This window comes from Orbicella franksi, chromosome 9 (genome assembly GCF_964199315.1).
Source record: "Orbicella franksi chromosome 9, jaOrbFran1.1, whole genome shotgun sequence".
NCBI lineage: Eukaryota > Metazoa > Cnidaria > Anthozoa > Scleractinia > Merulinidae > Orbicella > Orbicella franksi.
In genome coordinates, this window is record NC_138153.1 from 17,405,741 (window position 1) to 17,432,871 (window position 27,131).

A 27,131-nucleotide genomic window follows, 5' to 3' on the forward strand; every position below is an offset into this window, starting at 1 on the left:
TATATGGCTTGTGTTTCTGAGCGGTATAACGCGCGCTCTGATTGGCTAATTCTGGGCGTTATTCTCCCATAAAGCTTACGGGCCGATTACGGACCTGCAAAAACAAAGCAAAAGGTGATCAAAAAAACTTTTTTTCTGAAATTTTAGCGCGGCTGAAAACGATGAGTGACGGGGAACACGCTGGTAGTGAATTCTATTACCCTGCCTGACGGTCAAAGAAAATCTCAAACCCCGTGACCTCGCTATCGCTCGGTCAATACGCCGTTGAAGGTTTAGGGCGGAGATTTTCCCGCAAAGAGGGTCCGTAAAGACCTCACTCTCGGTTAACAAGTAGATCACATTTTTCTTTAATTGAGTCTGTTAATTGTTTTAAATGAGTTATACTAGCAGTGGTCGAAAATTGTCTTTGTGCCGAATTTTTCCAATAAATATACCTTTTTGGAATTTGCATCAAACAAGCTCAAAGATCTCTTTCCGTAGTCTGTACACAATATCGCTTCCCAATGCTAGACAACTTTGGTGCTTTTTTATCATAAACATGCCAAACATCAACTCTAAAATAAATTTTAAACAAATTAAACACGAACCATTTGTATTTAAAGGTACTTAACCATCAGGGTTTCTCATTCTATCTTAGCCGGAGGACACCTGACAGGAAGCCGTTTTCTTAGTAATTTAACCGCAATAAAGAACACCTTCTTCTGTAAAGAACATTTAACGTTCAATTGACAGTTTAGGAAAATAGAACCAAAGCTCGCCGCTTTACTGAAAGAAATTAAATTACAATCCATCAAAATGTCCTCTCTGGTGCGTGGTTCGGTAGCCCAAATGACTCACGCGATGTGAGTTACCCTTGCCATTTAAAAGCGGCGTACATCACTATCCCCAGTTTTCAGAATTCAAATTTTTAGCCTGGCACCTTTGGTTTTTGCCCAAAATTAGTTTAACTGAGTGTACCCATGAGTTTTAAACACTTCAAGTATTTTAACTTCTTAATATTTTTTTTTTAGTTTCATGTTTGCAGCGTGGGTAAAATGAAATGCCGAACAGGTGAGGCATTTTGTTGGAACCTTCAAGGGGACTTCGCCCCAGCCACCTAAACATGTTTCAATTTTAGTCCCCTATTGTTCCGCTCTCAAGGGTCAACCCTTAGTAGAGATCCATCCTACGTGTTCTTAGTCAAATTTGAATTTCACCCTGCATTCTCCTTAGAACATAAAGTATTCACTAACAAAAATCCCGGCCTCTTATTCATCTTTTTTGTGATCAAAGGGACGTTTTTCAATTACATTTTTTACGGCTTTTGCAATCCCTTTACCGGTGAAAGTGGAGGAAACGGCTTGATTAATTACCAAGCAAGTGTTTTCATTTCTTATCCGAGTCTAAACGTCCCAGTTAAAAACGTAAACCATCAAAATTTGTAAAATAAACTGAGTTTTTCGAAATTTCTGTTCTTTGATTTTATCCCTCACCTAATGGAGATCGCCTCACTTGCCCACTGTCTTCATGTAACCTTCGCTGACAAATACCCTTGCTTATTGTTGTTAATGAAACAGACTTCAGGGATTACATGTGACAGCAACTTCTGTACACTTGATTGGTAAAAACGGAGGAATTGGTTTGATTAATTACCAAGCAGCTGCTAAAATGTCAGAGCGTAGCCTAAACTTCTCCGTTAGTACCGGAACCCGTCATCAAAACTGCGAACAAAAGAAATGGGAAAAGAGTATTTTGAAATTTCTTAAACTAAACTGGAGGTCAATAGGGCTATCCAAATTTCAACAAAAAACTGTGGTGAAGGTCAAAATTCATTTTGAAAGTCTCTAAACATGGTTGTCACTGAGAAGTGGAGCACCATCTTCGTAGTAATTGAATTGGTGGTGTGCTTCTTAGGAATAGCGTTTAATGGAGTTGTGATTTTCACAATTTGCAATTGTAGAAATGTTCGTCGTCGCATCTCAGCACCGACCTATCTTATCCTCAGTATCGCGGTGAGTGATTTCCTTTCTTGTGCGATACCTGTTCCATTGTCGATTGCAAGACATTTCCAAAAGGAATGGCCATTTGGTTTGGCTGGATGCCAAGCTCACGCCTTCATGATATTTCTACTTGCTCTTGTCTCGATCACCCATTTGGTTGCCATTTCAGCAGGGAAGTACTTGACCATTACAAAATCTCTTTCGAGAGATTCTTATTTCAACAAGAAAAAAGTGGTTTTGATTATCTCGGGCTCTTGGATTTACTCGCTCGCCTTCAGCGTGGCACCATTGGTAAGTTGGTCGAGATACGGCCTAGAAGGAAAAAATGCTACATGCTCAGTGAGATGGGATTCATCTCTTTCAAGCGATCAGGCATACTTTGGAGTTGTCATTTTCACTTGCTACGTTTTGCCTCTGGCCGTGATCACCTTTTGCTATTACAAGATCCATCAAGTTTCCAAACAGATTGTTGTCAACACTTCCCATAGTGGCGGTTTAACCATGACAGCAACACAAGCCCTTCTCAGGAAGCACCAGAAAACTGCTGTTTATTTTTTAGCTATCATAGCCGGTTTTCTAATCCCTTGGTCACCTTATGCCGCAGTGTCCCTCCTTTTAGTTGTAGGACGCAAGGTTAGCCCTTTCGCTACCAGTGCATGTAGTGTGCTCGCCAAAATTTCGTTTTTCCTCAATCCATTACTCTATGCCATTTTTAATCGCAAGTTTCGACGACGCTTCATTCTTTCTTTTCCTATAAGCAGACTGAATAAAGTGATTAGGCCAGCTGTTGTACCTTCTGTTTCACGCACACTGGCTCTTTGAACAGCGCCAAGCAGTGAATTCTGATTAGCCATGCTGTACTTGGTAAATCTATACCCTTTACTGTATAAACCACACAGGTGCGAGCAATTCTGTCGCCATGCCGTATATGCAGACACTCATCTCGACACTCTCGATGATTGCTGATAAAACCCTTGGTAAAGAAGGAACACTTTCTGAGTCAGTCTTTCCTTGACCTCCCATAAACACGGGAGTACATTGTCAGAAACCATTGCGGAACAGCCACTATTTTGGCTGCATATCTCAATTTTCCGGTGTTCAGTGGTTACACCTTCGATTTGGTGTTCAACTGACCCAATCGCGTAATGTTTCTCAAACATAAATTTATGTATTTCGGTCTCTAGCTACTTGATATAATGAAGCATTTTGTTTTAATTTCAAATGTTATTAAATCAGTCAGATAAGCAAGTGCAGATTCTCTGATCTCAGTATCTAAACCACGTTTTCTAAACTCACAGGGGGCTTATTTCACATGTCAGATTTTCTGGGTCAGTGATAGGTTGCACTTGCTTACGCTGATGTTTTTCGCTTTCAGAGGTAAGACCCCACTAACTGAACCACCAGCAGTTGAAAAGGAACAGCACAGTTTGTGCGTGAAAATGGTAACATTAAGGAAAACAATCATGTCTCCTGGTATTGGGGCGCACAGAGTTAAACTAACAAAATGAAACCGTAGCTTTTTATTCAGGTTTTACACCTCTTAGTAACCGAGTTTGAGGGCTTCGCGCTTGGGCCATAAATCGATGGGGAAAAACTCGGTCCGTAACTTACGGTACGGACCGAGAAAACGAGGTTGGCAGGATACTTATTCTGTCTCTACTGAGTCTCTGCCTGGTCCAGGAACGATGAACGACTTCAAAATTCTGACGTACGTCAAAAGGAAAACGAAAAACGAGTCAATTTGTATCTGTAATTGTATGGGCCCGAGGGTAGTTAAGGATTAATTTCACGCGTATTTTCAAAGTTTTCACAAAGTTGCCGGAGTCGCTAAGAAGGTAGGGGTGAGTTTGGTTAGTTAAACTCGGATTCTGGGTGGTCACGTGATCAGCCGCAACCAGGGTCTTTCTTCCAACGACCAAGGGAGGCAGAGGGGAGAGAGCCTGGGAACGAGGCTGTCGAAGCTCTCCTTGCGACCACTCTCATAAGCGACCAGCTCTAGTTACGACCACCTTTGCGAAACCTCGTTTGAACCGTTTCTTAAACTTTGTAATGAAAAGCTCTCGTAAGGGACCGCTCCCGTAAGCGACCGCGACCACTTTGGGGATTACCCAACCGGACTTTTCCTTCGTTTTTAAGAATGGCTGACTGTTAGGATCGAGAACCGCCGGTCAACGACCCATTTGGCAAATCGCTCATATTTTGCCCAAAGATACCCTTAGGTGACCTAATTCTAAAAATCATATTTCAAGGTTCCAGCGAATTTTTATTTTTCAGAAATTCGCGAAAATTTGAAAGCGCGGTCAAAGTGCGGTTTTTCGTGTAATAAAATGACCGAAATAAGGTGCGAGGACGAAGCGCTGATAAAGTCTTAAAATAAATTCAATTGACTTCAAACTTCACACAAATGTGGAACAACCACTCTAATTTATTCCTCGTTTTAAACTAATCTCAGAGATGTTGATATAGTGGTTTTCCGAACCATTTTAAAAACACCTATGAAGTGTGTGAAAAATAACGGCAAAATATAGGTCATGTTTAACAGCATAAAAATGCATCTGGTACCTCACTTTCCGATTATTTTACTTTACAGCCTAGAAATATCATTATTAAACATATATCATGCCAAGTTTCATGCTCGAACTCGCAGTATTTCCCTTTGAGAAAAACGAAAATCTATGTCAATGTGTTGGGCGCAAATAACACAATAATTATACACGAACAAGAGACAAATCAGTTTCAACGGCGAAAGTAAAAGGCCATCATTCATTAAAATCCCGTCAATTCACTGCTATCAGTAGAAACATAATGTCCACTACATAGAAACTGTTTTTAGACGTTTTCGAAACATTGCGCGTTAACTTTGTTTAATTTCCTGTCCGCCGTCATGTCTAGTCTGTCATCGCGTGTATTTCCTTAATGTAAACAACACTGTGAATGGTTTTCACGACAAACGCAAGAGATTTCCTCTAACCTTAATGTTTCCGGTTCACCAAAACGCTTTAAGTTCGTTAAGACTCAATAATGGGTCAACTTGGAATGCTGTTTAGCATTAAGGACGTTAAAGGACTGTAAATTAATCGAGTTGAAATATCTTGAAGCAAATCAAAATCGCGCCCTTATTCTAATTTGGCAAACAGCCGACCTCCGTTCAAGTTCAAGAAGTCGAGAGGTTAATTCGGCAATGTATTACCGGTACAACCAAAAAATCAAACCGAGGTCACAAAAGTGTAAGTTTAAAAGTGTAGTGGCAAGTCTCAAATAAATTTCGCCTATATAAAATGGAAACAAGAAGTGAAACGCTCTGCCCCGAAACAAATAAACAAAATATTAATACGACTAATTTAATCCGAAAATGTTACAGAAAACATACCTAAAAGCCGTCGATTCCCCTCAATACCACTCCACATTGCCTTAAAGAGCCCAAGCTTTCTGCTGTAAGAATCAGGGGCCTCAGGAATCTGTTTTTATCATATCGGCAACCATGCTGCGTGGCTGATATTCGAGACTCAGTAAAAGTTGTCACACAACCGTACGAGCAGCCCAGTCACACTTTCACTGCTCTTGCGCAAATGTTCAACATTTCGCAATTTAGATAAACCGATTACAGGTTTAAAGTAGTGACAGTAGATTGAAATGCGCTTCTTAAAGCTGACCTATCCAGGAGCAATTATTTCTTGTTCTTGAATGGCTCTTAGTTGTAGCTACAGTCGGGAAGGGAAGGGGGGGGGGGGAGGGGGTACTCCTGGAAATTTCGGATATCTGTATGCAGTGGAAAATTAAGTGGTCTCCAGCTCTTAACGCCAACACTGACACACCAGATGATTCTCGAAGTATCACAGGGATCACTAAGCTAAATAATTTTGAGTTTAGCTCCGCTGAGTCAATTACATGTTGGCGCGCATATTGCATTGACCGTGGACAGGTGGAAAAACAGTTAAACCGGAAAAGCCTGGTGCACATTGTAATTTAGCGTTGTCCAACACGCAATCGGTCAGGTTGTAATGCTAATCGTATTTGACAGAATCTCAAGTTTTCTTTCGACACATACTGGGGTGACATACTCCTAGATGGACGTGGCCGGGAGCCATGAGTCAAGTCCGTCAACTCGCAAAGCTTAACAGAAGAGTGATAGTGAACCACTGGTGGAAGGACTGCAGATTGTCCCTACGCTTTACCCTGATAGGCCTCTGTTTTATTCTAATGAACTGATGCTGTGACAATAATACTATTTAGCTTTACGAACATGCTAATTGTCAAGGGTTTCTTTTGCAATTTAGTCAGACATCGCTCTTTCTTTATTTCTGCTGGAAACATCGTTCTCTAAAGGAGACTTCAGGTCATTTTCTAAAAAGGCACGAACACTGCGACCCCAACATCGGTGCCATTATCAACGGGTGTGACCGAGAAAGCGTCTGGTGATACTTCCATGGATAGTAACCATGCATGGCAGGGGTGTATTAATGTCTTCAAGGCAGCTGCATTCGTGTCTTTCATAGCCTGTCTACTTTAGAGAGGCACTTGTCTCTGGAGAAATATACTCAGTCACTGGAGAGACATTCCCTTATGGACTTAGCCAAAATGTGCTACAAACCCTGCTTGGAGCAAGCGTTGGTGCGTTACTCAAAGCCACAATAGGTCACCAAGAAGCCGTTGTTGTTTCAAAAGAGGATTGGGCTCTCACGGCAGTCAGTGACAAGCAGCACTCGTATCTTATGGCAAAATTCCGCACTGGTCAAACGACAGGCCGAAAGCTTGACGCCGAAATGGTGGCGCGGGAAATGCGCAGAGCCCAGGATCCTTATAATATTCGTCTTTTTCAAGTGCTAGTTTTTCGGGGCGGGGAGGATCGTTAAATTTTTGTAGAGAGGGAGAGGGAGTAGAGGAGGAAGACCCTTTAGAGGAAAAACTCATGGGCGAATCGTCTCAACCTCGTTCCCAGGGTCTCTCATCTTACCGCACCCTGGAGCGTACTCCAGTCGGGCGGTAAGATGAGAGACTCTAGGAACGAGGTTTGAATCACCCTTTTGATTTGAGTCACCCTTTCCAAATTCGCTGCAACGATTAATTTACCTTTATCGACTTAAAATTAGATGATGTAATGCATTTTGTTTCCGACACTGCGCGTAGACGCAGCGCAACAGTGCCTTGACAAACTAATCACTCTAGAACATCTGAAAACATAGATCTCCCAAACAGCTTACTTTCCTGAAAATAGTTTTTCACAAAGAACTACTTATTTATGATTTTTTTATACTGCAAAAGAAACCCTTGACCATTAGCATGTTCATAAAGCTAAATGGTATCATTGTCACAGCATCAGTTCATTAGAATAAAACAGAGGCCTATCAGGGTAAAGCGTAGGGACAATCTGCAGTCCTTCCACCAGTGGTTCACTATCACTCTTCTGTTAAGCTTTGCGAGTTGACGGACTTGACTCATGGCTCCCGGCCACGCCCATCTAGGAGTATGTCACCCCAGTATGTGTCGAAAGAAAACTTGAGATTCTATCAAATACGATTAGCATTACAACCCGACCGATTGCGTGTTGAACAACGCTAAATTACAATGTGCACCAGGCTTTTCCGGTTTAACTGTTTTTCCACCTGTCCACGGTCAATGCAATATGCGCGCCAACAGGTAATTGACTCAGCGGAGCTAAACTCAAAATTATTTAGCTTAGTGATCCCTGTGATACTTCGAGAATCATCTGGTGTGTCAGTGTTGGCGTTAAGAGCTGGAGACCACTTAATTTTCCACTGCATACAGATATCCGAAATTTCCAGGAGTACCCCCTCCCCCACCCCCCCTTCCCGACTGTAGCTACAATTAAGAGCCATTCAAGAACAAGAAATAATTGCTCCTGGATAGGTCAGCTTTAAGAAGCGCATTTCAATCTACTGTCACTACTTTAAACTTGTAATCGGTTTAGGTAAATTGCGAAATGTTGAACATTTGCGCAAGAGCAGTGAAAGTGTGACTGGGCTGCTCGTACGGTTGTGTGACAACTTTTACTGAGTCTCGAATATCAGCCACGCAGCATGGTTGCCGATATGATAAAAACAGATTCCTGAGGCCCCTGATTCTTACAGCAGAAAGCTTGGGCTCTTTAAGGCAATGTGGAGTGGTATTGAGGGGAATCGACGGCTTTTAGGTATGTTTTCTGTAACATTTTCGGATTAAATTAGTCGTATTAATATTTTGTTTATTTGTTTCGGGGCAGAGCGTTTCACTTCTTGTTTCCATTTTAGAAAGGTGAAATTTATTTGGGACTTGCCACTACACTTTTAAACTTACACTTTTGATAACCGCGGTTTGATTTTTTGGTTGTACCGGTAATACATTGCCGAATTAACCTCTCGACTTCTTGAACTTGAACGGAGGTCGGCTGTTTGCCAAATTAGAATAAGGGCGCGATTTTGATTTGCTTCAAGATATTTCAACTCGATTAATTTACAGTCCTTTAACGTCCTTAATGCTAAACAGCATTCCAAGTTGACCCATTATTGTGTCTTAACGAACTTAAAGCGTTTTGGTGAACCGGAAACATTAAGGTTAGAGGAAATCTCTTGCGTCTGTCATGAAAACCATTCACAGTGTTGTTTACATTAAGGAAATACACGCGATAACAGACTAGACATGACGGCGGACAGGAAATTAAACAAAGTTAACGCGCAATGTTTCGAAAACGTCTAAAAACAGTTTCTATGTAGTGGACATTATGTTTCTACTGATAGCAGTGAATTGACGGGATTTTAATGAATGATGGCCTTTTACTTTCGCCGTTGAAACTGATTTGTCTCTTGTTCGTGTATAATTATTGTGTTATTTGCGCCCAACACATTGACATAGATTTTCGTTTTTCTCAAAGGGAAATACTGCGAGTTCGAGCATGAAACTTGGCATGATATATGTTTAATAATGATATTTCTAGGCTGTAAAGTAAAATAATCGGAAAGTGAGGTACCAGATGCATTTTTATGCTGTTAAACATGACCTATATTTTGCCGTTATTTTTCACACACTTCATAGGTGTTTTTAAAATGGTTCGGAAAACCACTATATCAACATCTCTGAGATTAGTTTAAAACGAGGAATAAATTAGAGTGGTTGTTCCACATTTGTGTGAAGTTTGAAGTCAATTGAATTTATTTTAAGACTTTATCAGCGCTTCGTCCTCGCACCTTATTTCGGTCATTTTATTACACGAAAAACCGCACTTTGACCGCGCTTTCAAATTTTCGCGAATTTCTGAAAAATAAAAATTCGCTGGAACCTTGAAATATGATTTTTAGAATTAGGTCACCTAAGGGTATCTTTGGGCAAAATATGAGCGATTTGCCAAATGGGTCGTTGACCGGCGGTTCTCGATCCTAACAGTCAGCCATTCTTAAGCTCTTGAAAGCGATCACTCAGAGTCTTTTAGACACGATAAAACACAAACTGTGAGTTTATCGAAGGGCTTCAAAATCATCAGATGTAGATAAACTCATTATGGAACTAGTGTTTAGATTTGGGGTTATTTTGCTCTAAAACTTTGAATGTAAAGTTAAGCCGTGTCTATATCAGATATATAGACACTCTTAAACATTAATTTGTTTTGTTTTTTCTGCATAAATTGTTTATGAGTTTCTGAAGCTCTCGTAAGCGACCACCTTCTATTATTTTACCATGCGGTCGCTTACGAGAGCTCATTCTTATAAACGACCAGCTCTAGTTACGACCACTTTTTCAAATTTCCGAGGTGGTCGCTTACGAGAGCTTCAACTGTAACTCTTTTTTTAAAACTCTACTATTCAGTTACATCTGTTTTAGTTTAGGACAAATCTAGTTACTCGGGTTTCCGTAAGAAAGCTCGAGTCCTAATGTGCAAGCCGTTTCGTTTTGAGCGCCAAATGGGGGGCCATAGTACCAGGGGGTCATAGTGCCAGACGTTCCTAGCGGAGAGTGCGGAAACTGGATACGAGAATTGTGACACGTTGCTGTTCGTAAACAAAATGATTCACAGAATATGTTGAGTTTTGTGAAGAAAGCTTTGAAAAGAATCATGCTTTATACGCTCATCTCCCATACAAATATGTCGAGCATTTTTGGAACGGGTCGAACTTATAACAGTACATAAAGCGGAAAGTGTCTCTCCGACGAAAACTTGAATGGAATTCGAAAACAGAAACCGGCATGAAATGAAAGCCATTTAAAAAAGCATGTCTATTACTTCCGAAAGTAAAAGACTACAATTCCACAGTGGTAGGACCTGCTTTCATTCCATCCGTTTGGTAGTACGGCGGAGGCGTCTGCGTCGTGGGCATTGCACCTGCTGGTTGTGGCTGCCCATATGCTCCGTAAACAGGATTCATTGGCATGCCTGGAGCTGCGTTATACGAACCACCTTGAGGATAGGGATGGTGAGACCCTAGTGGAGGTGGACCAGGCTGTGTTCCTGGGGGTGGACGTGGAGGCGGTCCAACTATACTTGGATACTGTTGCGGGTTGGGTTGGGTATACCCAGTAGGGAGCGGCTGGTTCGTTGTTACTGTGGTGGTGGTTGTAGCGCTAGAGGGAGCTCGAGCTGCTACAGCTCTTCGGTTTTTCCTCTTCACGAGGTAGATCACGAAGGCAATGACTGCAACTATGACACCAATCCCAACTAAGACTCCTACCACGGTACCCACCATGCTTGCTATTGAGAAACAATATCAAAAGAAAATCTTTCAACAACAAAATTTGATGAATATCAGTGGCAAATTAGTCAGTCAATCGTCGATTTCAAAATTTAGGCCAAGATACACTTGGATACTTTATGAAATAGTTATGTTTTAAATCGATGCATATAACTGAACCATGCATGGACTCTAGACGGTTAACAAATTTTGAATAGGCCATATATGACAGCCACCGCGCTAATGTCTTTTATCCTAACATGATGATTAACCAGCTTTTATTTTGCCAAGAGATTATGAAGGTAAATACCTTGATAATCTCTTGATTGATCGTAACTAAGCATACGTCAACTGAAAAGAGATGTTAACTATTCAAGTGTGTCAACAGAATGTTGTCGTGGCATATGGCACAAAATCTAACTCGACTAGCCTGTAGTTGTTCATGAGGAAACATAGAGCTGAAAGTCTCTTTAAATGAAACAAAGCTTAGCTTATTTACTTACAGCTTTTACTGATAACTTCGTATCGAGCCTGGAACCCTTTATAACGCAACTGAGAGTCGGACCTGAAACGCAACCACAGATATCGGCCACTGGATGTGATGGTTGGAGCATAGCTTCCACAGTAGGTACCCTTCTTCAAACTCGTCGAAGACGACCCATCGCGAACCTCCAGATAATCATTAGAGAAGCACACTCCGCTCTCCAGTCTGAAGTAGTTGAAGTATAGTTTGACTCTTTTACCGCTTGGTGCCGTAATTTTCCAAGTGCACAGCATGCTGTCTGGGTAATAAGATGGGTAAGAAGGACTCGAGAATGTCCCGCCAGAGGAACTGCTCATTTGTAAGTTGTTGTTCAGGAGAAATGGGCCGTTCAATTGGCACTTACCAGAAGAGCGTACTGTAGAATTGAACATTAAGACAGTCGACTAAGGTTAGGATGGGAATGCTGAAGTCACAGTTATCACTTAAAAGAGCTTCGTCACGGTTTTTGCAACTTGAAAACTTTGGCCTAACTTTTTCTCGTTCGTCATTTGTAATATGTGCAATCTTCTCCTTTCTTAACCATCCATTATTATGCCTTTGGGGTTTTTTATCTCAATGAACTACTGTTTTCAGCTTTCCTTTAATTGTAAGGTTATTTTGTACGTGGCCAAAACTAGTCAAGATGCCATGACTGAGCTCCTCTAAGTGTTCAGGGATTTTTCGGCTGTCAGCTAAAATCCCAGTCCATATCTAAACTAGCACTGAATTTTGCAAGTAAAAGACTATGTGAAGAATTCTCTTTTTCCGGTAAACCCACCCTCTTACTATTATCACAAAGTGGTCCACGATGAGATGGACAATTCCGATTGTTTCGCTAAACCGTCCGGCATGTCCGGTTTTGCAATACAGACCATTCACGAATAAGTTTCGGCGAATTGCTTTTTCAAAACAGCGTACAAACAAAACAGTTTGAAGGAAAAATCATTTTTCCTTTATGTCTGATGAACAATTTCGGTTAAACTTTCACAAAGTGACTTGAAAACAGCAAATATCTATGTTGTTGGTTGAAATGTTTCTTTGATTTACCATCTCAATCAGTTTGCTCTTAATTGTTTTCCGTCTCATTTTCATTACAAAAGTGTGAAGCAATGGGGAATTAGCAGAAATCAAACTGCATGGTATGAAAAATCTTAAAGCAAAAATAAATTCAAACTACGACATGTACTTATTTTTATCGCACACGTTTAACGTGAATTAGAATGCATACAACAATTTTAATTATCAGTAGAGTGTTAAAATAGCCGTTATTAATGGTAGACATCTTATTGGACTACATAGCTTGTTCGGTACGTATTGCACTGTTAAAAAAGTATTGGTCTCATTCTCTTTGTTTTTGTTTTTTGCAAATTTATGGACATACACATGTAGAAACCAACGAGACCAATACTTCCCAATATGGAGTGACTAGCTAATTCCATAATAACTGGATATTATCTCCCTCGTACCTGGTATTATTGCTCGAAACGTAGCAGAGAACTTCCGTATGAAAGGATAATTATCAAAATCACTGACGAATCTCACAAAAATGTATTTGTAGTTTGACACTATTATCGGCGGCAGCCGACTTCCACAAAACTTTCCAATCAGCTTGCTTGTCGATAGCAAGTCTCCATCGCGAATCTCCACATAATCATCTGAACAACTGGACTTTGACTCCAGAAAGAAGGAACTGAATGCCAACTTCACTGCGTACGCGGACGTTGGCCTCTGCAGACTCCATAAGCAATTACTGGAGGGTGGGTAGTTGTTTGGATAGGAAGGACTTCTGAGCCATCGAGAGTACAAAGCATTACTTTGGAAAGAAAAGCCTTAGCTGAAGCAGTCTGAAAGTAAAAGAAGAAGCATGATTGGCTTTATGGTTTCCTTTTGGCAGTCGTGCCGAACGAAGTCTTAAAAGCATGTTTAGGAATAAATGTTGCTTTCTCCAACCACTAACTATGCTCCAACTAAAGCGAAACTAAGGATACCATTTTTCATGCCACAACACGCAAACAAACAAAGAACGATACGAGGAACATCAACTTCGTACCGAGTCTTCGCTTCCCTACACCAGAGGTTGGGAGCTGAACAACCCCAGAAAGTTCCAACCGGAAGCCCAAAAATGTGCGCGCATGCCTAGCTGCCAAACGTGCTCAGTAGAGCTACGGTTACTTCCGGTCTTCTTGATTGTCAAAATAGATCCTCTAACGGAACTCTCGAGAGTCCTGATCGCTTCGTCTAGCTTGCGTAAAGAACGAAGAGTCAGTACGAGATTGGAGTAACGTGAATACCGTACTTACTGCTGGCCGATGACAAATGATAAAGGGTTGAAATAACTGAAAAGAGAGAAGAACATTTATTAGTTTAGTGATGGGATTGAATCTTTGGCACATATCAGGATAGCTTTTGGAAACATAGAACTACAGTGAGGGAAAATTACCACGTACTTTTACACAATATTGGCCGATTTCGGAGAAAACCTTTTTTCATATTTTCATCTAAGCGTATTATAGCTGAGTAAGGATCTCGACGAGCCATTTCCCTGTGAAAGGGGAGATACCTCTACCATCTTTAGGTTAGGGTTGTGCCTCTGGGTTAATGAAAACGTTACCGTATATCAGACCATGATCAGCTTGATTTTGAAACCCTATTCTAGACTATGAACCAAACACTCCTATCCTCCCAGGCTAGCTATTTGTTAGGATGAGAAACTTTATCACTATCTTAGTCTAACATACAAACGCTACCTAAACCAATATCTTACAAAGTCACTTCCGAGTTTCAATTTCTATTATAGAACCCCGACCGGGTAAAGAACCCTGGATCAAAATGTTTAAATTCACTCAAAACTGGCGAATGTGAGAGCTACAAACCGACGAACAGGTGTACTTACGTCACCAAAGACAAATACGAATAACACGATCGACCCAGAAAATTTGTTTTATTCAGCTTTAAATTTCTAATGAAGTTGCTGAGGCAACGGTGGAATCAAGTCTTTGTTGCGAAATTTAAAGTGATGTTTAGTTTGTTTTGTATACCAAAGAGCTCAAACATGCAACTTACTAATGATGGAAAGATTGTTCATTTGAACACCAAGAAACTAAACCCTTGCAAAAAAAAGGCAATAAGATATTGCTGAAGTATCCCGAAAGCTGGAAACATTTGTAGATTATGTCGATTGAGAAGCAAATATTGTCATACGCCAAATAAACATGATTTCTAGCCATGGCAATTCAGTTGTCACTGCCATCAAACCACTTGGCGGGTACGAAGCTGAGTTAAGACAAGAGAGAGAGAGATTGCACAAGACGTGAAAGTGAAAAAATGCACGTCAAATAAGGATCACCATGTAAAATCACAAATCTCATTCAAAATAATGGAATTTCTGGTTTCTATCGCGATAAACAGTTCAGCTGACAGTTTAGTTTCTTTTTTAAATCTATTTGAACAGCATATTGTCTCTACTCGATCTATACTGAATTTGCATATTAGCTATAGGAAATGAAATATCTAAGCCGAAATGCAGAAAAGGCAAATGGCACTGTGCCAGAATTTTCAATATACATGAGAAGATCAGCGGACATTACAGTTACTTCGGAGGAGAGTGAATTTAACAGAATACTGTGTAAAACAAACAAACAAACAAACGTAAAAGCAGTGCAAGAACTAGTTCCTATCAGAAAAATTGCAGTGCCCGTGGAAAAATAAACGCCATAACAGCTGTGAATAGCCGGGATGTATTAGAACAGTTCGACTCGCATTGTTCACCGGGCTATAGACACTGATATCTCAGTCAAAAAAGCAGTTTTTCTTTTCTCGCAAACTGATGTTAGCTAAGGCTTTAACGACTGGATGTATTTAGCAGAAGAGTTCTTGCATGGTTTTAAAACTACTGGAAAAATTCAGGACCCAGTTAACAATGAAGTTACGAATACGGACCTGTTTATCCATTGGAGCAAACTGAACGTGATAGACAATGCGTTCACGTCAAGCAGACGATTGTATATGAGGAGTTTCGATGTGCAGTTTTCCTGTTAAATCTTCAGCTGAAGCGAACACAATATATAGTCGCACAGTTGGTGATTATAGACTTACCAATTAAGACGATCGTTGAGCCACTATTTTGAATTCCCATGTTAAGGTTTTTCGGATACTGTGGAAATTTGGTGTGTCAATCAGAGAATCTTGTTCGGTTTCTTCAAATCAAACCTTTACCATTTAAGAAGAGACCTCATTTTCTCCTCTATTTAATAAATGAATGACTACTACGGTTGTCAGGCATTAGTTGTCAAGAAAATCCGTGCTGACGTCAACGATGCTCGTCGCAGCTATCTGTCACCAGGGGGAACCCCGATCTTCGAACACCCGACAGGACAAATTTCCATGTAACATTTCCATATAACATGCGGAATGTTTAATTAGAAGGCAAGACTAGCCTTTTTCTTTGCAAATTGCGACACCTAGATGTTGTCTGTGAAAATAAAAAAAACAAACAAAACAAGAATTCGAGACTTTCTTAGCGTCGCAAAAAATCGAGACTCCGAGACAGCTCTGTGGAAAATTGGAAAAAAAAAAAAGAAAGAAACTGCGAGACTAATGAAATTCTACGAAAATTTTGAGAGCCCCACGGTTTTTTAAGACCTTTCAAGGACCAGTCACCACCCCTTATACCTGTATTTTGTGGCTTGATCTTATTAATGTTTGTTTATCAATGTAACCGAATCTTCCAGCAAAGGCAAGCAGCCTTCTATAAACAGCCTTTTCAAATAAAGCAATGAACACAATAGCTGAATTTATCAGTACAATGGTTGAAAACAAGTGCTCCGATTAATGGTAAATTAAACGCGCCCAAATTTCCCACCCAAGGGTCAAAATCAACGAGAAAATTCAATTTTTTTATGATCAAGGGAGCAGGAGAAATACCTTCGTCTGTGATCCGCCCTAGATCTATCCCAGAATGCGCCCGCTTCCCCTCGCTTCCCAGTTGCTCTGGCTAATTTTATTTTAACTTTCAAGCCCATGGCCAGGTGGGACCTTAACAATGTCACTCTTGAATACGATCAGGGCGAGAGGTAATTTTTTAGAGAAGAAGAAGACCGGCAAATAACAACAGATGCAAACATTCCAGATTTATTATTCCATTAGCCCTTGGTGCTAAATAATTGTAACAAAGCTTGTCACAAATGTAAGATAGTTCTTATCTCTATCAATATATTACAGGTGACGTTATTTTAAAAAGAGCGTTTTCAGTCACGTGGATCCAGGCAAATTTGTGGGAATAAAAAAAAGTGTTTACATTAGAAAAGAGTTCAACTCCCACAGGATTGGTTTGGTACACCAACATGGCGGCCATTTCATTGTTTTGGAACACAAATATGGCTGCCGAGACGTTATGTAAAAACGTTCAATGTGGAGAGTCTCGAGCACGTTCGTAGCGGTCCGAGTATTGTTCAGGAACGAGTTCGACTGCAACTGAGCGTTTCCGGAAGATATGACTTGCTTTGAGTTCAAAGTTTTCCAGCTAGTGCAAATGAAAATAGGCGATTTGCATGCTAAAAGAACCGGACCGCTTTACGATTTCTTTTTCCCGTGATTATTATCGCATTAGTAAAGGAAAAAAGAGATAAATTGTAGTCAAATGACGAAATCGTGCAATTGCGCTATTGTGTTTGTGGAACTGTTCTTCCCACCCACTCCCGTCTGGGGTGTTCCACTGGGACATCGTTCATTTAACAATTCAAACAATTTCTATTTTCCCCAAAAGGGGCTTTTTACAGGTTGATGGCCAGCTTTTGTTATTTCCTGAAACACTGTGTCATATGAGTCTCCCCGTTGAAAACCCCCTGGGGGAGGGGAGTAGAGGAATTGTAACCACTGTCGAAGTGCAAACTTGGTTCCAGTGGAGAGTCGCTCTATGTTTCGCTCCTGCGCATTTGCTCCCGAGGGGGGTAGGGATGACATCAGGATTGATAATGGAAGGTTTTTCTCAACTGGCTGGGAATTTTCAATCACAGTAGCCCTGTAAAACAACAACAACAACAACAACAAAAATGAATAACATAACGTGTCTTGTTTTGTAACTGTATACGAATCTAAGAATGACCATCACACAAATACTGTAATAGTAACAGACCTTTCCCGCATTCCAACAAACAATAGCGCCGAGTCGAGGTCAGGGTGGACAAAAATACAGTTGAAATGTCCACCTCAACCTTGCTCTGGTGCTATTGTTCGTACGCACTGAAGTGGAATGCGGGAAAGGTCTATTGGACCGAGTGGAGTACAATTCAGGGAGTAACCGGGCGAGAAATTTCAAAATCGGATGAGCGCGTAACGCGAGGCCGATTTGAAATTACGAGCACGATTACTCCCTGAATTGTACGGCACGAGGTCCAATTACTAATTAATCGTATCAATTACAAATTAACAAAATTATAAAATTCTTTGGAGAGCTTCTTTTGAGGGAAAACGGCAGTAGCGCTTTCCATAAGTTTTAAAAACTGTAGGAATCATTAAGAAGAAAGCCATTAATTCGCGCGTAATTGACATGTGAATCACCTGAGTATCCAATTTCAGGCATCCAATTACAAAAAGTTCAAATTGGATACCTGTAATTGGACACCCACGTGATCACTCGCCGATTAATAATGGTAATAGGACTGAGTGGAGTCCAATTCGGTCTGTAATCATACGAGTGATTAACAAAATCGGACGACCGTGAAGCGGGAGTCCGATTTGTTAATCACGAGTATGATTACGGACTGAATTGGACGACTCGATGTCCTGTTACCAATTAATCATAACAATTACAATTTCCCACAAAAGTAAAAGTTTCATTTGAAAAAAGCTTTTAAATATCATAATTATAAAAATATGGAGAACAGCTCGCAAAATGGTTGTCAAGTCTCTTTCAAAACAGTCACCAGAGATTAAACCTCCACAGTGGTTACTATAGTGATTTTAATCAATGTTGTGATTGGTGGATTTAGTGGAGAGGACTTAAAATGATTGGCTCATGTAACTGTCTGATTACAGGTGTCCGATTACAGCCAACTGTCCGATTACACTGTCCGATTACAACTTTGCAGATTAATTAGAGCAAAATACAGCAGTTTATGCACCAATCACATTTGCGGAAATTGTAGTTGTTATGATTACGCGCAAAATAGGCGCGCGGAGAACCAGTCACGATCGAGAATTTTGCTATAGATACGATTGCAAAGGAAATAGTACAAATTGCATTAGTCGTTATATTTGCTTCCCAAAACAGGTTTTTAGAGTTGCAGCAGCGTGGTTGTTCGGAAAATGAAGGAAAATGAATCTCTTGCCAAGAGAAATGTAAGAGATCACAGCATGCAGTGAAAGAGATCATTGTCCGTAATATAGAAAAGCAGAGACGATCTGTGACAAATCTTGTTCCCTTCGTTAGTTCAATGTGAGACAGTTGAGCTTATAATGAATTTCGGTCTCTCCATGCAAGAAAATGTTCATAAATTGGACTAGTATATTTAGCTCTTAAGTGCGAGTTTCGTATTGGTAGCTCGTATTTTCCGTTTTATTACAGCTGTTGTACATAAAGTCATCACTGTCATGGCGCCGTTGGTGATTGTTGCTGTTGTTGTATTATTAGATATCAAATTTATGACAATGCCCGTATTTAGTGAACAGTGCATGCGTGAGCAGAGACTTAAGACTTTAAACGCTGCTGTCATAGTCATTGTTGTTGTTGATGGTTAAGTTGTTGTTGATGTTGTTTCTGGTCGCGCTGCTACTGTTTACTTGCTACTAAAAGGAGGGCCTAGTTATTAGAAGAGCGTAGCCTCGTCCACACTACGCCGGGGAAATTTGAAAACGCAACTTTAATTCTACATTTAGGCCTTCCGTCCACACTAATCAGTCAGGAAAATTGAGCTTTTCGGAAACGCTTCTCAAACCGAAGGAATTTGAAAACACCGGCTTTACGTTTTCGCGTGGACGGAAAACAAATTTTGAAAACGGAGCTTTTTATGTTGACTGCAAAACTTACTTGAAATATCGTTGTGGCACTTTTCTCGATTGTCCGAAGTCATCGCTTTGCGCCGCCTCAGTGGCAGTCGCCTCGTCAAGCCATGTCGATGCATCAACCTCTTTGTGTTGCAGGCTGAGTCGACCCTGCAGTGTGCGATGGTCTTCCTGGGCGCGGGCTAGGAAGTACACGATGACATGGTGCCTTACAGGTAGACCATTTGATAGAATGGGAGGAAACACTGACTGAAAATCGAGCAAGAGAAGCGATTATCAAAGTGGGGTTGCTTCGAAGTTACAGATTTTGAATGGCATTTCTAATGAGTGTTACAAGCTTTCTATTCGGGTCAGTTGCACTATGGGTCTATCGATCAAAGCCATTAAAGTACAGCTACTGTACCACTAAGGCCATGAAATAACAAAGCGATTAGCAATCGAAATGCAGAACTTTGGTCATTTTAGGCGATAAACAAGAGAGTTTCCTGAGTGAAAAGCTTGATTTAATTTGCCCAGGAGGGGGGGGGGGAATCCCATATAAAAAGGATGGGGTGCTCGTTGGAAACTTTGAAAAGAACCCCTAAGAGGTACAGTGTGTGTACCATGCAAGATTTTGTTTCGTGGGCGTGGCTTGAAAGTTTTTCACCCCTAAGAGCAACCAATTCTAAGGTAACTCATTATCTGGCGCTGACTTTTTTTTGGCTCAATACCCTAAAAGGTACCGCGAAAGCTCCTCCTGTGGGACCTTTTAGATGCCAAACCAGCTTTTTTAACCTCTAAATGATACGACAAGCACCCGGGCCCTCCTTTTTATATGGGAGTCCTACCAGGATAATTTGATCTTGTGGAAGGGACTTTTAGACCATATTATATTCATTAAGCCTGAGGGCTGCGTTTCAGTTAGATTGAAAATTCTATTTCCAGTACCTCCCAAAGTCCGAGGGTTGACAGGTTAACGTCTCCCTCTGAAAATGTCAATCCAGTTTCTTCAGATAGCTCTCTAAGAAACGCTTGATTGAGCTGAAATAAATGCCACAATGAATATAATTAACATAATTATCCGCTGCATGTACGTCAAAGTAACACTCCGTAGCAAAAAAGATGGCGACCGATAAATTTACCCATAGTTCTTAGCGCACGAAAACCTAAACAACGTTCATAAAAAAGGACAGAAACGTTATAAAGTCTTCAAACCTAGGCTACTTAATATCCTTCGTACAGGGACAAATATTGCAATTATAAGGCTTTCTTTGTGCCTTTTGGGCTGTGTTAGGTTCGCGAGGCATTGTGGTAAAATGTACAGTCACCATCGTTTTTCCTACGGTGGATTCCATCACATACAGTGTACACATGTACTAAATAGTCAACAGTTCCAAGCAAAAATAAAGCATTAAGCATGCAAGAACTGGATGCATTTCTTGAGTTTGGTTAGGTGGGAGCCACGGGTAAAACAAATTCTAATTGAGAAAAAAACAGGAAGACTGCAGCAGTATTTTTTTTGTGTGTGCTTCTTCCCAACTAACCAAAGAATGTAGCAGCTACATGGACTACATATATACACTACGTGTAGTTATACTGGCTATACGGCTCAAATGCATAACAACGAGAACAAACCGAGAAGTGGGATATTGCATATGACACATTACAGTAATGTGGGTGTACTGGTTGGTACAACTGCAGGAATATTCATGCGCATACATGAAGCTCTTTCTTCAATATTTTGTCATAGTTCACAAACTATAACAAACATTGATTTCTAATGATAAATTAGGGGGAAATCTCCCTCAAATGACTTTAATAAATACATCTCAAATTTATCAGGAAAGACCAAAGTTCTACACATAATTTAGCAATTGCTATGAAATGTTTTTTGTTATACTCACTGGTTCTCCTGGCTCTACGTGACCACCTGCAAAGTATAGAATAGGCATAAACATGCATGGGAATCTTATTCATGTGAGCTGCATGTACGGTATATTATAAGTTTACTGTTAACCCTCAGACTCTTAGCTGTTATAATAACAGCTAAGAGTCTGATGGTTTTGACATATTTATACCTCAGTTAGCCGGGTTGTTCTGAAAAGCTTAAAATTTTAGTTATTTTCAAGTAGATTAGTAGAAATGGGGTTGATGGGCCAAGAGACAACTGCAATAAATTGTCATTGACAATATGTCATTTTTTTCAAGAAATGGGGTGGCTACCAGGTATGTTATGGTAAACTACTGAGCTGCTGGACTCTGGAATGAGCAGTCTCAAGGTAAGACACTTCACTCTCACAGTGCCTCTCTCCACCCAGGGGTGAGTAATGGGTACTGGCAAATTGATTGGGGCAGTCAGACATTATGCTGGGGGGTAACCTTCAATCTACGAGTAACATCTCATCCAGGGGGAGTAGGTGCATTGTACTCCAAGCCAGATACAGGGACAGTAGGTTAATTAGAACTGCACTTCTTACCTGTCATTTTTACAGTGCATGCTTTAGATTATATAATATTTCAAACATAATTAATAATATCCTAGAATATTTTCTAACATGCTTGTAAAGAGAGATGGTTAGAAATTCACAGGTTGAGAAAACAAATAACTGTTAGTAATTGTTATACAGGAGGTTAAACTTTGCATAAGTACTGTCAGAGATTAAGAAAGATCTAGGGAAGGTTAAGCTGGTTAATTAGAAATCATTTACTTCAGATGTTGTGCACAGTACAGCTGGGATCAACTCAGTGCAAGGGTAGTTAGGTTATCGGTGTTTGGTATAAAAATGCATGTTACGTCTTCCAACCACAATGCAAATACTTGAATGTAAACTGTATGATTCTGTGTCTCATTTTACTGCACCCAAATTTGCAATTAGCCAATCAGAAGCTATATCTGCCGTCCTGATTTCCTGTGATGTCAAGGACAATATCATGGTCATTTGGCCAAATTTGTGTATATGGTTAAAATACCAAATTGTAACATTCTTTTATGCTTCAGTGGCTAATGCTTGGACTTCCCATGGGCATTTTGGCTCAACTATTTTACATCTCCTCAAAATACAAACTTGCCTGATGTGCTGCCAAAATGTAGCAAAAAGGTACAAATCATTAGGTATAAATATTGACAACCATACATGTACATCATGTACATGATATAGTGTTCTTGGGCAAAACACTTTAGCCTCTCACTTTGCCTCTCTCCATCCGGGTGTATTTTAAATGGGTAGCAGCAAATTTAATGCTGAGGCCGACTAGCATTCTATCCACGGGGAGGTGAGCCAGGATTAGCTCCAGCCTGATAGGCTACTTGGCTGGTATGCAGACTATAACACACATAATTTACAATTTATTGTGTATACCTGGAGGAACCCATACACAAGGGAATGTCCGCATGTGTTGTGCTCGCCTTGTCAGCAGTACATGGCCATCTGATGATTCCAGCAAACCAGCTACTGCTACCTTAACTCCTTGACGTGTCGTACTCTCTGGAATGTTAGCAATATCTGATCCCGTAAGAAAACGACAAGGACATCCAGTGGGATGCTGACAGGGAAATACATACAATGCCACAATCAGAAGTGACACCTGTTAATTCTAGATACAGTACTTATAGGTTGAAAATTTGCATTGCATGCAATATGTTTGTGTGTGGCCCTAGACAGAGGCAGATCTAGGGGAGGGGTCAGAGGGGGAGCTGGTCCCTTCCCCCTTATTTTGGGTGAAAAAAAAAATTATAGAAGGAAGAAAAGCCGGCAGGGCAAGTAAAAAAACTGCCCTCCAGCCCCTTCTTAGCTCAAGGTCTGGATCCACCACTGCTAGAGGAAAGAGGAACAGTGCGGGGGGGTTACCCTTAAGGCTGCATTTTTGACAGTAGGACCCTCTTGGCAGCAAAAAAGTTGCATATATGCAAAGAAAATCAGGAAAATGTTCTTTTCCTCTGGCAAACCCTCCCCCCTCCTTGAAAACTGGGCTAGTGAATATTTCTGATAATGTGTACATATAAATAAATAATTTACAATGTAACAGTTTAGTCAAGACTTCAAACAGAACTCTATATCCAAGTCCTACAAGTACATTTAATGCACAATAGCAGCCAGTAATTTGTATTAGCATCCTAACATTTGTCATTGTACATTCTGTGACCTAATTTATCTCTTAAAAATTCAAAATGCAAACCAGGATAGTCCATTTCTTACCATAAACTTGACACCTTGGGCACTAGGATAAATCTCCAGTCTCCCATTGTTGTAACTATACCCAGCAAGCATATGGTTTTCGCTACAGCCCATTGCAGTTAAAACGCACTGATGGCAAAAAAGTAAATTACAAAAGTGTTAATTTCTGATACTGAGGTGTTCACATTCTAATCCTGTAATTAAAACCCAACCCTGCAATTTCCTTATGATAATTACAGTTAAACCTATTTAAATATAACCTGATGTGCCTCAGGAAGGTTTGAAATTTTGAGAAACATGCATAGCCAAAAACTCAACAAAACCTGAATTGTTTTGAAATCCTCTGATGCATCTAATCGGCAAACAAACTTGAGGGGTGGCACTGGGAGCAACATCAAGTCTACAAGTAGTACTGGCTCAGGTATATAGCCGAGTGACCCAATGAGTAAGCTAATTACTGCCTGTCCTTGGCTGCAGTTTTTCACAAAAAGCACAGGGGGAGGGGGATACCTTTGTACACCTTTGGCAATTTTAAGAAAGCTCCACTTTGACAACTGATATAACAAAGTGTATCTGACTGCTGTACCCTCCAGATTAATACTGGTCTGGGCTGTATAGGAGACCTTTTCTCTGCACAGAAAGTAGACCATCATGCAGCTTTGTGGGATGTCAGCAGGTTAAGTGAGTGTACATCTTGTAGCCCAGAGGGGTGGAAGGGGGATTTGGGGAGTTTACTCTAGTATAGGGTAGCAAAATTCAGCTGAATTAGCTCTGGTATAGGCTAAGTGTTCCACGACCCCAGCGGCACATCCCCACCCAGAGATTCCCAAAGTACCCCCCCCCCCGGGGGGGAAGTGGGGAGGAGGGAGATAACTGCAACTTGCTTTACTGTTTGGAGCTGGAAGTATACAATAGGCAATATACATCATTTGAATGCCAGTACCAGAATCCTTTACATTTTCTTTTTCTTGTGCTAATTGGCACTGTTGTTTTTTAAGCCCACAAAGCTGAAACAAAATGAATTCTGGTAGTTGTTGTCATATCACAGCATATGTCATGCAAACTACATGTAAGTGTGCTATTGATGATACTAAGAGTGTAATTTGTGTGTTTTCGCTAGCATGGCTGGGATTATCTGGCTGACAGTGGTAACTGGTTACACATGCTTGTCACATACACAGCTCTCCCTAAATGGGGAAAAAATTCCATTCCTCCCCCACCCCAGGACATTCAGGTGATAGAACAATGTCGACGTAGCAACTCAATACGCCTTTATACGGGCACATGCAATTTTGTTAGCCTTTGAAATATTTACTGGTGCTTATTCATTCCAAATTACACTCAAAATCATGTGATTACCTAAATACAAATAGCGCTCAGGTTAGCCTGAAAATCTCCCAGGTTTAAGCTGGTTTGAGCCTGTTTAAAGGCGAGCTTTTGCGAGCTAGTAATGACAATGGAAATGTGATTTTAGTTCAAACTAGCATCGCACTTAAGCCCCCATCGGTAACAGACAATTTGCGATAAACGATAAATTTACTTTCGATTGATCGATAATTTCTCTCTAATTATCACTTTTAGACCTAGACAGCCTGTCGGAGTCGGGAGCCAAGTACGTGCACTACTGTTTTATTTACTTACTCTTTCGAACGAAGCAGGTACTTCTCCTCCTCCTTGATATTTACTCAGAAACACTCTTGGATCGCTGCTTTCAGACATCTTGGAAGTTTGTCGACGGCAGTTCAGCGAAATCTCTGGACACAAACTTCAATGTTTTCCATGCAACATATTTAAGGCGACGAGCAGACAACGACAATCGAGCGCGGTTGCCAAGTTACGGCTTCCAGTGGACCCCGGTTGTAACGCTATCCGCCGAATCGAATCAAAATCCAGCGATTGTTTTGTTAACACTTATCCACTGGATAGCGATTTATCCGGTTGTGGATAGCGTTATCAAGCCTTCGAGCAACCGGGGCCAGAGTCATCACAGTACAGGTAGCTTTCGTTTGTGGCTTACTGATTTGAGAGAGACGTTGTGTTACATCGAGTCACAACAGTCACATTCTGAGGTTGGGCTCCCTGTGATCGTAACCAACAATTCGAAACACAGTATACGTTTTGGGGCAACCTCGTTCCCAGGTTCTCTCATCTTGCCGCCCCCTGGAGCGAGCGAGGAGAGACCCTGGTTGGGTCTGGTCACGTGTCTCCCAGAATCTGGGAGATGACAATTAAATTATTGAAGGGATGGGAGGCCTAGTAGGAATTTCGTCTATACTTAGCCTACGGGAGTGCGGGATGTGTTGTCACCAAAGTATAAAACCAGGGACGATATGATGTTCTCCAGGGATGACGCCGAGGGAAACTTATCCATCATCTGATAGCGGAAATCCATGTCGCTGAAGGTTGTACGGTTCAGTGAAGGACGTTACATATTGTAAAAATCCCCTCAAGAAGGCGAATGGAGAATTGCACACCGCGGCCGAGGCTGTGTATGGAAGATCTTTGACTGATCTTTACCTCAGAATGAAGTGTAGGTTGTGTTAACGACCATTAAATAATTTTAGAGAATTCAGGGCCTTTAATTGATCACTGAAAGCCATAGTCACTTCAAAAGGAGCGAACGAGTGAAAACCATTTATTGGAGTTTCACCTCGCCTTCGGCGTCCCGAACTTTGCAGAGCGCGAAGGATAATACCTGTATTACGAACTTCGACCGAAAGGAGGTTAGAAAAAGAAAAATATAGTTTTTATGGTGTCATTAATAAATTAATGTACGTGACTCCAACGGTTCGTGACAATTGTGCAAATTCTCATTTAATTTTCGATCTCTCGACCTTTCTTTACTTCACGCGTGTTTCTGAGAGGCACTTTTTATGCCGTATTATTAGAAGAAATGGAAATTAGAAGTAGAGCAAAGTCGTAGGTCTGCATGGTTTCCGCTCTGCACGTCACTTCTTAGAGCTTGACACCTCTGTAATTTGCCATGCCGTGCTTATAATTTGTTTAGGTTCGTTTCTATTGCAAGATATGTTTTAAGGCTCTAAGTATTGGCTCTCCAGGGACAAAGATTAAAATATTCCGTGAACATATGGCTTACTTGCATTCTATATTGTAACGCCGCAGGTGACGCCGGGCCCAGCTATTTGATTAGAACTGTTTGCAAGCACAGTGCGTTGCACGAATATCATATTTATCTTCGTCCAGCTTTTCTTCAGAGACTGCCTTAGCTTTACTTTGAGAAAGCTATACGTTTTCCTAGAGACATTCTTATGTTTTTGCATCAATTTGATCGAGTGCATTCACAGGAGAAACAACAATTACTACGGGATGAAATCCCGTAGTAATTGACGTCCACAGTAGAAAATATGACTGACTTTCCAGATCTTTCCATAAATCCAGTGGGTAAGACGGCAACACTGAAAATTACGACCACTAAATTGCCTCGAGACAGACTTGCTTAACCTTTAGGTAAACGTTTGGAATAGATATTATTCGAAATTTCAGCCTGAAAGCGAAGTATTGATAAACGCCGTGGGTAATGGCAGTCGCAGCGCGATACTTTGAGTTCGACAAAGCTCAACGCGACAAATTGCTGCTACAGAGGACCCCTCCCTGATGTTCTCAATTGTCAAAGTGGCACGTGACCAGACCCAACCAGGGTCTCTCCTCGCTCGCTCCAGGTGGCGGTAAGGTGAGAGACCCTGGGAACGAGGTTGGTTTTGGGGTCGTTTCAGAGCGATTCTTGCAAGTTTCATATTTACCGTTTTCCTCTCCAGAATTGATGAAACTGAAACTCGCTGGAATCGCTCTGAAACGG

General features: G+C 40.9%; 3 protein-coding genes across 3 annotated transcripts; 1 reads left to right on the top strand and 2 right to left on the bottom strand.

Annotated features, from left to right (window-relative positions):
- Positions 1–1,616: 1,616 nt before the first annotated feature.
- Positions 1,617–3,027, top strand: LOC145497780 (melanopsin-B-like). Its single transcript, XM_081477638.1, has one exon. It carries the CDS (start codon positions 1,830–1,832, stop codon positions 2,799–2,801), a length of 972 nt encoding a protein of 323 aa, XP_081333764.1. The 5' UTR covers positions 1,617–1,829; the 3' UTR covers positions 2,802–3,027.
- Positions 3,028–9,369: 6,342 nt separating this feature from the next.
- On the bottom strand, positions 9,370–11,651 carry LOC145497789 (uncharacterized). Its single transcript, XM_081477653.1, has 2 exons — positions 11,140–11,651; positions 9,370–10,656 (listed from the first exon to the last, which is right to left on the bottom strand). The coding sequence occupies exons 1-2, from the start codon at positions 11,549–11,551 to the stop codon at positions 10,208–10,210; spliced, it is 861 nt and encodes a 286-aa protein (XP_081333779.1). The 5' UTR covers positions 11,552–11,651; the 3' UTR covers positions 9,370–10,207.
- Positions 11,652–15,946: 4,295 nt separating this feature from the next.
- LOC145497777 (m7GpppN-mRNA hydrolase NUDT17-like) lies at positions 15,947–25,419 on the bottom strand. Its single transcript, XM_081477635.1, has 7 exons — positions 24,956–25,419; positions 23,336–23,443; positions 22,499–22,682; positions 21,044–21,069; positions 20,088–20,180; positions 19,186–19,409; positions 15,947–17,178 (listed from the first exon to the last, which is right to left on the bottom strand). The coding sequence occupies exons 1-7, from the start codon at positions 25,031–25,033 to the stop codon at positions 16,908–16,910; spliced, it is 984 nt and encodes a 327-aa protein (XP_081333761.1). The 5' UTR covers positions 25,034–25,419; the 3' UTR covers positions 15,947–16,907.
- Between the last annotated feature and the right edge of the window lie 1,712 nt (positions 25,420–27,131).

Coding starts and splice junctions, on each gene's coding strand:
- LOC145497789 (XM_081477653.1), bottom strand. CDS start 11,551: ATGTTCAATTCTACAGTACGCTCTTCTGGTAAGTGCCAATTGAACGGC. Junction 10,657..11,139: donor CGAAGTTATCAGTAAAAGCT/GTAAGTAAATAA, acceptor GTTTCTCAATAG/CAAGCATGGTGGGTACCGTG.
- LOC145497777 (XM_081477635.1), bottom strand. CDS start 25,033: ATGTCTGAAAGCAGCGATCCAAGAGTGTTTCTGAGTAAATATCAAGGA. Junction 21,070..22,498: donor TTGTGTATGGGTTCCTCCAG/GTATACACAATA, acceptor TATACTTTGCAG/GTGGTCACGTAGAGCCAGGA. Junction 20,181..21,043: donor ACGTAGAGCCAGGAGAACCA/GTGAGTATAACA, acceptor CATTTATTTCAG/CTCAATCAAGCGTTTCTTAG.
- LOC145497780 (XM_081477638.1), top strand. CDS start 1,830: ATGGTTGTCACTGAGAAGTGGAGCACCATCTTCGTAGTAATTGAATTG.